Source organism: Hemicordylus capensis, chromosome 2 (assembly GCF_027244095.1).
Source record: "Hemicordylus capensis ecotype Gifberg chromosome 2, rHemCap1.1.pri, whole genome shotgun sequence".
NCBI lineage: Eukaryota > Metazoa > Chordata > Lepidosauria > Squamata > Cordylidae > Hemicordylus > Hemicordylus capensis.
In genome coordinates, this window is record NC_069658.1 from 376,538,538 (window position 1) to 376,551,120 (window position 12,583).

Here is a 12,583-nt window from a genome sequence, read left to right on the forward strand (position 1 = left end):
TCTGTCCACAAGTGCTGCATTTGTCTCTGCAGTGAGAGAGCAGGGCTTCAGAGCATGTCAGCATGGGGACAGATCTTGCAAGTATGGTCGTAGGCATGCTGCAGACAAGTACAGCATCCCCGGTTTTGATCATGCCAGAAGGCGGCTTTTGACTCAGTTCATGGTATGACAGGGTCAGCTTGCTGCCCTGCTTGTATGAAAAGAATGATTTGTACATTTTTCAGAGCATCTCTCTGTGCCTTTGAGCATAAAGTTTTCCTCCTAATAGTGTGTGTGTGTGTGTGTGTGTGTGTGTGTGTGTGTGTGTGTGTCCCCTTTGAAGTGTTTTTGTTGTATTTGTTAGCCAATGTAATTTGATTTGGAGGGAGGCGCTAAATGTGAAACTCATGCAAGTAATATATTAACTGAAGTTTCATTCTGAACTGGAATTGTCATGCATTTGTTTTTCAGACATTCCCTGTATTTGAAAATGACATTGTCAGTAGACTCTGCTTTGTTTCGCTGGCAGCATCGGTGGCTAGCAGACAGGCCCTGCCAGACTCCGCTGGAATCGACGCCTCTGTTGTCATCTGACAAAGAGAGGCAGAAAGACCTCTTGGACAAATGGAGGGTTGTATTTCCCAGTCATGAGAGATTTCAAAAGGAGTCAGGGAAAATCTCTCAAGTTTATTCAGGAAATGGTATACAGACCACAAAGTACACTTTGCTGACCTTTTTACCCCAAAATCTCTTTGAACAGTTTCACAGGTATGTATATGCACCACAATTTTTTAAAACACACACACACACACCAATATTTTATGTATTTCAGGAATGAGAATTTTAATATAGGGAGGACAGAATAGTAAAACTAAACAAAAAGTGTTAGACAAAGGAAGGTTAAAACAACAACCCTGAACCTACAGTAGGTAAATCTGACTCCTATATCAATGTATGGATGAAGCTTTTTTTTTTCTTCAGTGCAAAAGAGAGAGAGAGAGAGTCATGTGACACTTAAAGAACTAACAGGTTTATTGTAACGGCTTTTATGAACTACAGCCTACTTCCTTCATCAGGTACCTGAGTCCCAATACATCAGTTTCTCCATAAGATGCCACAACACTTTTTTGTTGTTTTTGCTGTAACAAACTAACCTGGCTGGCTGCCCCTGTGGATGTTATTCAATTCAGTGGCTGTACTAAAGCCTCCAATTCTCACAGAACACAGCTAGGGAAGCCAATATGCCCAATCAATATGGCTGAACACTCATAAAATGAGAATGAGGAACAACAGAGGGCCCTACGGCATCTAAAGTGTATTGTGGTACTTTTTGTCTAGAACTCACTTTGGCAAATGCTTGTAGTGGAGTAAAAGGTGGTAGGCATATATGAATTCCATCAGTCCAAGTTTGGTGTGCCCCAGTCACATGGTAGCCATAAAACGTGTGGTACGCTTTTGTAGATTTTGCAAGTTTTGATCATATTACAGTAATCCTCTTGATTAATTTGTTATAGCTAAATAGCTTGCCAAAGCCACATTGTTTAAAATAAGGTGTGTCAAACATGGTTTAAAGTGCAGCTGCCTAATGCCAAGTCAACTACAAAAATGTCTGCAATCTTCCAGTATTTAATCTTGCCTGAAGAGACCTACTTAGCATGTATTATGGCAATCTAGTTGGATTACATAGGGGCTGAATTCAGACATAACATGAAACTGGAGTTAAACATGGAAGAGGTTGGAACTCCAATACATCCAAATTTGTGAAACCATGGTTTCATGGCAAAAGCAACCGGCGGTTTGCCTCACCAAACTCCAAATTCAACCTTCAGTTTGCACAAAGGTTCACATCGAAACATCCAGTTTGGCCACCAAAGCATTACGTCTGATCCTGGGTGCTGCCATAACAGAAGTTTTGTGCTGATTTCCAAACCACAATTATAGACACAGTGGCGCAGACATGCCCAGGATTGTAGCCACTCCATAGCTTCAGTGATTCTCGTTGGCCTCCTCTCCAAGCACCAGTCCTGCCCCTCCTATCACCTATCCAGCTATCAAACATAGGAAGCTGCCATATACTAAGTCAGACCATCCATAGGTCCATCTAACTCTGTATTGTCTACACAGACTGTCAGTGATTTCTCCAAGGTTGCAGGCAGGAATCTCTCTCAGCCCTATCTTGGAGATGCCAGGGAGGGAACCTGGAACCTAGATGCTCTTCCCAGAGCAGCTCCATCCCCTAAGGGGAATATCTTACAGTGCTCACACATCAAGTCTCCCTTTTGTATGCAACCAAGGTGGATCCTGCTTAGCTAAGGGGACAAGTCTTGCTTGCTATCACAAGACCAGCCCAACAACAGTGACGACGCCACGTCCCACCCCAGATTTGTCAGCCTCTCAAGTGGAACAGTCACACAGGGGCATTTCCTCTTCCCACTCTGTCCCTTGCTCTCCCACAGGGCAAGCAGGAGAGAAAGGGGACAGGATGACAGGACAGGCACTAAGTGCTTTGCTCCCCAAGAAGCAAGTGGCAATGATGCATGTTCACAAGCACAAACACTCTAGGTGGCAACATAAACAGGGCACCCTGTCACAGCTCCAGGAGGGGAGCATTTGGCAAGGGGGATGGTTTCCCGGGATCGGGTTTAAAAGCCAGCCCCAAGCAGGGATTCTCAAGATGCCAAGTTCTTCCCACACACACACAGGATGGGGAAGGGGGTCCACACCTTCCCCTTTGGGGGTCACAGTCCCTGGGCTTACTCATGAGCAGAGCCGGTCACCAGGGTCAGCAGTACTCCAGTCAAAGGAGAGAGATGGCAGCTGTGAAGAAGGAGTGTGCCAACCCAGGGCAGACTGTGCTCGCTCAAGAGAGTGTCAGGCCATGGGGACACCCCATCACAACAAATGAGAAGAAACATCAGAGGGGAAAGGAGAGAATTGTCAAGCAAAATCTCTTATAATGTGTGATGACAAAACAGCCCCTTCTCCCATGGACCGCTCTCTCATGAGAGTGCCAGGCCATTGGGGCTTTATATCGAGCCAGGCTGCTCTATGGAGGAAAGCGGTGAGGCTGGATACCCCAGCAACTGCTCTTCCCGTCTTGGTGACTGCTGCCAAGCAGCTGTCAATGCATGCCCCCTGCCAGCCCATCCACCCATGTGGACATGTGCACCTTTGTTTGTGTCCTGAAATGGGGACACCGCTCTCCCAGTGTCACTGGGGATTGGAGCTCCCTTTTCCTGTTCTTCCCTGCACTGGCAGATCTGCATACAGCACAATGCTGGGCCGGGCCCTGGAATTTTGAATGGGTTTAAAGGTGGGTTTAAAGGTTTAGAGGTGGAGCAAGCAAGCTGCCAGTGGAGCAGGAGTCTGGTTTGGTCTGCATGGACAACTTTGGTCTGCATGGACAACTTTGATGGGGTGATTCCTTGCAACAACATCCTAGGTCACATTGGAACAGACACCCCCCACCCCGAGGATCCTTTGCCCGCCATCATATACATATCCCCTCCTAGGAAATCTTCATATTTCCTTCCCTTTCCTGAATAACATCCTATTCAGAGTAGGATGAGCCCCTGGTGGCACAGTGGTAAAACTGCCGCCCTGTAACCAGAAGGTTACAAGTTCAATCCTGACCAGGGGCTCAAGGTTGACTCAGCCTTCCATCCTTCCGAGGTCGGTAAAATGAGTACCCAGAATGTTGGGGGCAATATGCTAAAATCATTGTAAAACGCTTAGAGAGCTCCCGCTATAGAGCAGTATATAAATGTAAGTGCTATTGCTATTGCTATAACAGGGAAATAGTGCCCCCCAGACCCCCACCCCATTAAACCATGCTTATGCAGGACTGTTCGAGTGCTCTGAAAATGCACGATCGCACTCAGCATGCCCCCTTTGAGATCATGGCCAATCACTGCCACTCTGCTAGCGTACTGATACTTTGCCCACAGTCTGGCCATGGAGCTTGCTGGGTTCAGCCTCTGTGGCCAAGCAGCAGGGAGGGGCTCAACTCTCCTGGAACTGGAGTTTGGTGGGTTGCAGTTGGATGAACAACTATGATGTAATTTCCAGGTTAAAATTGAAACTGCTAGTTAGCCAACCTCCGGTTTCATGTTACATCTTAGTTCGGCCAAGAAGTTCTGTCCTGTTTAAACTATACCCAACGAGGTTGAGTGTGTGTGTAGCACCAGTGGAGATGGAGAATCAATGGGCAGCGATGTAGCAGAGGAGTGGCTTGGATATAGGGATTCTGGGGGTTTGATGCATAAGAACAGACATGTAGAGTATGTTTACATGACATTGGGTTCTAAGGAAGCCTGGGACGACTCTTTTTTAATGTACTGTACTGCCCTCCTCAACTTCTGGCAGATTCCCTAACTGAGTGGCTGGAGGTCTCAGATTTGGAATCCTCTCAGTTATTAGTCCTGGGGGACTTCAGCATTCATGCCAAAGCCACACTTCCTGGTGCAGCTCAGGATTCCATGCCTAGTATGACAGCCATGGAACTTCCATATCGCTGAGTGCACATTATCATGCTCTTGACCTGTTTTTCTATTCGGAGTAGGATAAAATTGATCAGAGGTAGAGATTGCAAAATTCCTTCATCATGGACAGACCATCATTTGGTAACGTTCAGAATCCTCATAGCTTCCTGGCAACGGAGAAAGAACTACTAGGATGGTCCGTCCCTGGCAGCTGAAGGGTGCCATTGGCCTTTGGATTGTCCTTGGGTATTTTTCACTTGCTGTCACTAGCCATTCTGTCAAAGTCCAGGACAGTCTCTGAATTAGAGTGAAGATCCTGGTGGTTGACACAGTACTTCTGAGATGTTCTCTCCTGCTGACTGGAGCCCACACTGCTCCATGATATAACAGCGAGCTGCAGGCAATGAAGCAGTAGTAACAATGGCATCTGAACAGCTAACCACGACCTATCCATGCCATATCACAAACTGCATGTGTAACTATTTTCTGTTTTAAAATCATTTTGCCTTGTGGCATTTGGGGACTTTCGTTTGAGAGAATACATGTGTAGCTCCATTATTGATTAATTGCACAATCACGTGCAAAGAATAAGGCAGGTTTAGATTTGCAGGTTTAGATTTGCAGCTTTTAATGCCATGTCACATTTTTAGGGTGGCCAATGTCTATTTCCTGTTCTTGGTGGTCATCAACTGGTTCCCGCAGTTGGAAGTCTTCCACAGAGAGATGACAATGTTACCTTTGGCTGTCGTGCTTTCAATTATCACAATTAAGGATGGCATTGAAGATTATAAGAGATACAGATTTGATCAGCAGATCAACTCTTCTAAAACCAAAACATACAATAAGTAAGTCAAAAAACATGTTGATATTCTGCTTAATTCAATTATGCTCTAACTCTCTACTCCATTACCATGTGGATGATAATAGGCCCGCTACAAATTCTATCCTACATAGAAGCCAAGTGTTACAATGGTTGGGTCCTTGCACTCAGAATGCCAAGCTGTTGAAAGTAATTCATGAAATAAAGCTGTGGCCTGCATTTGCCATCTCCCTTCTCTCCTTTCTGTTCCCAGATTCAGGCACCATTGGAGAGGTAGGTTGTGGTTTGTGTTATGTTCGACTACTCTTTCGACTACGCTTATTCTTCTTTAAGAATAAGAAGCCACAGGTGTGGAGGAATAAAATGTGGCCATGGGACTTCAGTACCATACATACCTTTCTACCCATCCCCATGATCTGCAGAAGCAGAAAAAGTTATGAAAAATAAGCAAAAATATGCAAATGTATCTAATTAATATGGGTAGTAAAATTTCATTTGGGGCAGCATGCAGGCTAATTTCTTTGCATAGCTTTTTAAAAAAATCACATAATATTCTCTGCCCTTTATATGTAAATATGTGGAGAGCATATAATACTTCTTAAAAGTTTCCTGCTTTTCACTGATGTATGCAGAATGTGTCTGAGTAGGTGTAAACTTCCTCATTCATCACCACCAAGGGCATGCACTAGGACCCAGAGTCACTCACTCTGATGGCAAGAGAACCGGTTTATAGGAGAATGATACCTGTCTGAACATGACGTTTGTGTTCCGGCAAGTGTTGATAAAAGCCAGTGAAAGCAGTCGGTTCTGTTAACTCAGCCCAGCACTTCGCTGTTTATCAGCTGGAATAGTTAACTCTTATTTTTCTATAACCATTGGAAAGTATAACTTTTAAGGGGCAGGAAGATGTCAAGGAAATGTGCTCATTACAATTCATAAGGGACATATTTTGGTTCAGAAGACCACGCTGCCAGAGCACTGCTTCAGATTCTGAGAACGAGGAACCTGAGAAGAGAAGGAAGAGGAAAAGGAAGAAAGAAGAAACTAAAAGGGTGGTTGTTTCTAACTTGCCCTTTGAAGATAACAAGTGGAAAGAAAACCCAAATAGACACTATGATGGCAACAAAATCAAGACCACAAGATACACCCTCCTCTCTTTTATCCCCAAAAACATCTTTGAGCAATTTCACCGTTTTGCCAATGTATATTTTGTGGCCATTGCAGCACTCAACTTTGTGCCAGTGGTTAATGCATTCGAGCCGGGGATATCTGTGATCCCGGTCTGTGTGATAATGACTATCACAGCCATCAAAGATGCCTGGGAGGACTTTCGGAGATTCAAACTGGACAAAAAGATCAATAGCATGGGCTGCCGGGTATACAGCAGGTAAATAACTTGGTGGATGTGGTTTGGGGATGCTTCAGAAATGTCTTTGTCAAACCTTAAGATATTAGATGAGAAATCCATTTTTGTCTTTTTCTTGAATGAATGTTTAAATGTGTGCATGCACACAAATACCAAATTTGCCCCAGAACTTTGACTATCCATCTATTCAGAATCACAGACACTAATCTGTGGTGGAACTAGATTAGGTCTGTTATTAGCGCTGATGAACTTGATTTTTAAAGTAAATAGTAGCCTGATTGCATCATCCCACAGACTGGGACTACTGCACAAGGGAAGATAAGTTTTAGTCCTCTGTCCCACCACCATCCAAAGCAGGCCCCTCTGCAGATGGTATTTGTCCCAGAAGGAACATCCTCCCATTGACATCAGCTCTCCCTGGGCAAACAGTAGCCTTGTCAGTGGGTGTGATCTGGATCAGGACTGTGGTGGGTGCAAAGGGTTAAAGCTCCCTTCCTCCACATCATGGGCCTGATCCAATTATTTACTGCTATTTACTCAGAAAAAAATCAAGCCCGATGTAACATCTAGTTTGGTCTCAAATATTGGAAAGAAAAGGATTCTTTTTTATATTTCCAGTGTCACTCTAAACTTAGGTGAGGAATGGCAAATTAGGGACAGCCTGATAATGACATGTAAGCCTGACCCTGATTTGCATGTGTGATCACTTCATAAAGTTCAAATAACCTCTCTCTTATATTATCTATCTATCAAATGTGTACACCACCCCAAACTTTCATCTCTGGGCAGTTTACACTGACATAAAACAGATTAAAACACAGAAAATAAAAACCTAGAAACAATTTAAAACCATAGTCAGATTAAAAAGCTTGGGTGAAGAGGTCAGAGGTAAGTCTTCAAGTGCTTTTTAAAAATTGTCAGATATGTGGAGGCTCGTATTTCAGGGAGCGCATTCCACAGTCTTGGGGCAACAACAGGCATAAAGGGATATAAAGTACATTTGTCATAACGTAGTAGACCTAAAATCTCAGGCTTTTCTAATCTCCTTTTTCATATTAATATGTTTTCATTTCTTTGACCGAGTGATTGATTGATTGATTGATTGATTGATTGATTAAGCGCTGTCAAGTTGGTGTTGACTCTTAGCGACCACATAGATAGATTCTCTCCAGGATGATCTGTCTTCAACTTGACCTTTAAGATATCTCCGTGGTGCATTCATTGCTGTCCTAATCAAGTCCATCCACCTTGCTGCTGGTCATCCTCTTCTTCTCTTTCTTTCAACTTTTCCCAGCATTATGGACTTCTCAAGGTTGCTGGGTCTTCGCATAATGTGTCCAAAGTATGATAGTTTGAGCCTGTGCCTTGAGTGAAAATTCTGGATTGATTTGTTCTATGATCCATTTGTTTGTTTTCCTGGCTGTCTATGGTATCCTCAAAAGTCTTCTCCAGCACCAAAGCTCAAAAGCATCAATGCTTTTTCTATCTTGCTTCTTCAAAGTCCAGTTTTTGCAGCCATAGAGTGTCACAGGGGAAACCATTGCCCGAACGATTCTAATCTTTGTAGGTGTAGACACATCATGGCATCTAAATAGCCTTTCCAAGGCCTTCATTGCAACCCTACTAGGTGCTAGTCTGCGGCGTATTTCTTGACTGCTAACAATGAGGCAGCATAAGCAGGACTTGGGGGGTGGGGGTCATTTCTTTAATCATTAGTAAAAGTATTTTCTTTTATGGGGATGACCACTAGGTTAGATGGCATTAAAAGTGATTAGACGGATTCATGGCGGGCATGTCTGAGAATGGCTATTAGTCATGATGATTACTTTCTACCTCCAGGCTCAGCTGCACAGCACTTCTGAATACTAGTTGCAGGGGAGAGATAGTGAGAGAAGGATATGCCTTCTTCACCTACTCCTATTAGGCTTCCAAGTAGCATCTAGTTGGCAACAGTGAGAGACAGGTTGCTATACTAAATAGGCTTTGGCCTGATCCAGCAGGGCTCTTCTTGTGTTCATATATAAGAATACAATTCCTGGTTTCTTGGTCCAAGCGTGAACTGCTCATTTAGCATATGGTGCTATTCCAAATAAAATTTGAATGGAGACACTGGTCCAGTTCAGACATTGTGCTTTGCCCATTAGAGCCATGCTTCAGATTTGAATATTCCCTTCTCCCCATCTCTCCTCCATTTTCTCCCTCACTTTCTGGTTTATAATAACCATAGTTCGATGTCATTATTTGAGTTGGGCAAATTATGGTGAATGCAAAGCATAGTTCACTTCCAAACCAGAATTTGAACTGGTTTAAACTGGGTTTCAAATTCTGCTTTGGAGGCAAACATTGGTTTGTGATACCTATAGTGTGCCTAATTTGGGCATATCAACAAGCTACAATTTCCTGCTAACTGGGCAAAGAAGACCTTTTAAAGTGATGCTTTACTTTAAACATGTGCTTTAAACCTTTATTTTAAAATGGCTGCCTGTCCCCAAAGTGCTCATAGTCTTAAAAAAAAACTACAAAGGAGACACCAGAAGCAGCTACTAGCAGGGAGAGAACAACTGTCGTTATTCAGCCCAGCAGAGCATCCCTTCCAGTAGTGGCTGCTGCTGTCTCCTTTGTGGTTTTTAAAGACTGTGAGCACTTTGGGGACAGGCAGCCATTTTCTCATTCTTTTGGCTATGCAGTTCGCTCTGATAACTATTTTGTTGAATTATTTTGTTGAAGTATTTATAGTAAAGTGGCGGGGGTGATTATGATACTTTCTCAGTCATAACGTAAGGGAGGGAATTGGGTGTAGGGGAAGCAGGGAGAAGAAGAGGGAGCACACAAGCCCAAGGCACAACCCTGATGGCTGTGTTTTATCCAAGATGCCCGAACCATCCTCTGTCACTGTGTCAACGATCGAGATTATCAGTAGCCATCAGGACTCTCTTAGCAATAGACAATGCTTTGCCATCTCTTACAGAAAGATTGCTATCCTTTAAGCTCATGTTATTGAGAGACTTAGGGTTGTTGTTGCTTCTAAAATTTGTTCTAAATACATGGGAACACCATTAATATTTAGATTGGCTCATCTGCACATATCTTCTAGAGCTATTTGCTTGCCAAGAATTTTCTGGTGAGTTGGAGGTGTTTTCTGATTGTGGCAAGCTACAGTCAGACTCAGATCTTTTGGCTAATGGGCCACTTTGATGTTCTGTTAAGGGTAGGATCGATATTATACTGGCAGAGTTGTCCCAGTATACTTAAAATGAGTGTTTTCAACATTCTGCCATTATAAGCCCTGAACATTGTAATTGTAATTTTATTTACGGTCATTAGACCAAACAGAGCCCTGAACATTCTATTGCTTACTGTTAAAAATCCCCATAACAACATGGAAAATAACTAAGGGAAAGTTAACTAAGAGCATAACTAAGTCTGCCTACTGATAATTCTGAAGCCAAAGTAGGGATAGGCAAGTCCTGGCAATTTCTTGTGAGTTACTTCCTGGTTCTGAACATAGATGCCTGATATGATATGGACAGTCTATGAGCACCCTGACACTTGTATAGTTAAACAACCCATCCCTTTCATGTTCATTTGTTTTCTCCCTCTGTCTTGCAAAGCTTGGAATAAATTACTAGAAAGTAAATCCATGGATTCCTCTGGAGCTTACTGCTGCATACATAGGAATCAGGACTAGCAGAGATCCTAGGCAAGAATGGGGGTTCTCTTTTTTCCCCTCCGCCCAGCCCCTCAGCAAAGATGGAAGGGGAAACCCTTCTGAGTGGGAACCCCATTCATTTCTCTGGGGCTTACTTCTGAGTACAAATGTATAGTACTGGTGCCAAGGACCAAGCTAGGAAGTTCTTAAGAAGGAACCTCAAGGAAATCCTAAAAACTATTCCCACCCAGCACCAAGAAACCATCATTCTGGCATACATTGCTCTTAACATGGAGTTTCCCAAACTGCCAGTAAATACGGAAGCTTCACTTGGCCATACTTAAGAAAGGGAGCCTCCATATTTACAGGTGGTTTGGCTCTCATGTAGAACCTTCATGTTCAAGGGCAGTCTACACCCAATAATAGTTTGTTGGCACTGGGTGGGAATGGTTTCTGGGATTTCCTTGCTACACTTCTTTGGAGTTTTCTGGAAGAATGTAGCTGTGCACTGTGAGAAAGAGGGTGCTGGGCTGGAGTAGACATGCCTTTTCCAGCAGCATTTTGATAACTGGACCTGTAATTCTATGTGCACACCTAGAAGGAAGTAAACTCCATTAAACACAGTAAGACTTGCTTCCATATAATGAAGGAACAGTAAAACACGACCGGAATGGCACACAACCCTCCATGCTGCCCAAGGAAGGAGCTGTACATCTGGGCACACAATATCCATGCCCAGACCAACAGCGAGGATCGTCTGTGTGCTGGGGGAAGCTTTTTGATGCTACCTCCCCCCTTTAAGCCCTTTCTCACAGATCATGAGAAAGGGCTCAGTGACTGACATAATGCAGAACATTACTCAAAGTTATCCTACTGAAATTAAAAGAACAGTTTAAGCAATGCCTAATGGCCACCTAATGGCACAGCAGGAAATGCCGGTTCAAATCCCTGCTGGTACCTATATCGGGCAGCAGCAATATAGGAAGATGCTGAAAGGCATCATTTCATACTGCGTGGGAGAAGGCAATGGTAAACCCTCCTGTATTCTACCAAAGACAGCCACAGGGCTCTGTGGTCGTGACTCGTCGACACACTTTACCTTTAATGGCCTTTTAATTCAATGAGCCTACTTTGAGTAGGCCATTATCCTATCATCCATTAACCATTAAGTGGAGGCCTGAAGCTTAAAGGGATGAAATCTGAACTCAGCATCTGTGCTCAGAGGCTACATCACTTGATTTGAAATATACTACTTCTTAGACAGAAGGAAAAGAGACAGATACTATTAAGTTTTATTAAAACCGCCCTGAGACCTTGGGTTGGGGTGGTATAAAAATGGGCTAGCTAAATAAACAAACAAACAAACATGCCAAACTTTATTAAAAGAGGAAGAAGAGCGAAGATCAGAGGAGCTCCACCAGTAATCAGATAACTGACCCTGGAAAGGTGTGGGGAGGGCTGCTGCTCAAGGCCTGTGAGTTCTGAAAGAAGGAAGGAGAAAAAGAAGGGCTCCTATAGGATTCTATCCCTTAAAAGAGTTGGGGTTTCAAGAACTGGGGGAGCATTTGTTCTCTAGGGAGCTCATACAGCAAAGTAGGAGTCTCTATATATGGTAAGAAGGAGCAATTCAGAGTGTTAAGGTCTACTATTTCAGTCAGATTGGCTTAAGGTCTACCACTATTTTTCTGATAACACCATCCTGAAAGAAATTAAATCAAGCAAAAGAACTGTGAGGTTTATGGGAAATACCACTCCCTGCCGCTTTTATGCATCTGCAGAGGGGCGGGGTTGTGCTTTCGGACCCTTGAGGCAGACACGGAGGCCGCCATGTTGAAAACCTATCATGTGATATGGGTCAGCCAACAGGAAATCATGAGTGGCAATTTAACAAGCCAACTCCACAGCATTCGTTCTCAGTTTCCTGGACTAAGCAATCCTCCCTTCCACCCATTTCAGTGAGGGAAGTCCGGTCGCCATTGGGGCCAAGTAGGAATTTTTTGGGTCATTGGCCTTGGTGTGGCCTTTTTTTCACCTACTTCTCACTGAAACTGATGTAGGGTTGTCATTTTTTGATTAGTCACTTGTCGATGAGTGCGATTTAGTTTAAATGTATTAGTTGGTGTGTAACTGGAGGACCATTTCAGGTGAATAGGCAAGCAAAGGAACAACCCTTTGGAGATAGAGAGGAGAGCTGGTCTTGTGGTAGCAAGCATGACTTGTCCCCATAGCTAAGCAGGGTCTGCCCTGGTTGCTGGGAGACTTGATCTGTGAGCACTGCAAGATATTCC

The 12,583-nt window shown here is 43.7% G+C and overlaps 1 protein-coding gene across 2 annotated transcripts in view; it reads left to right on the forward strand.

Annotated features, from left to right (window-relative positions):
• Positions 1 to 469: 469 nt before the first annotated feature.
• ATP10B (ATPase phospholipid transporting 10B (putative)) overlaps positions 470 to 12,583 on the forward strand; it is a 103,544-nt gene continuing 91,430 nt past the window's right edge. Inside the window, exons 1-2 of one of the 2 annotated variants that reach the window (XM_053301768.1) lie at positions 470 to 747; positions 5,111 to 5,305. In XM_053301768.1, the coding sequence (XP_053157743.1) occupies positions 470 to 747; positions 5,111 to 5,305 (473 nt within the window). Of the gene's footprint in view, positions 748 to 5,110; positions 5,306 to 12,272; positions 12,349 to 12,583 lie in introns of those variants that run through there. The other variant, XM_053301769.1, reaches the window with a different exon arrangement.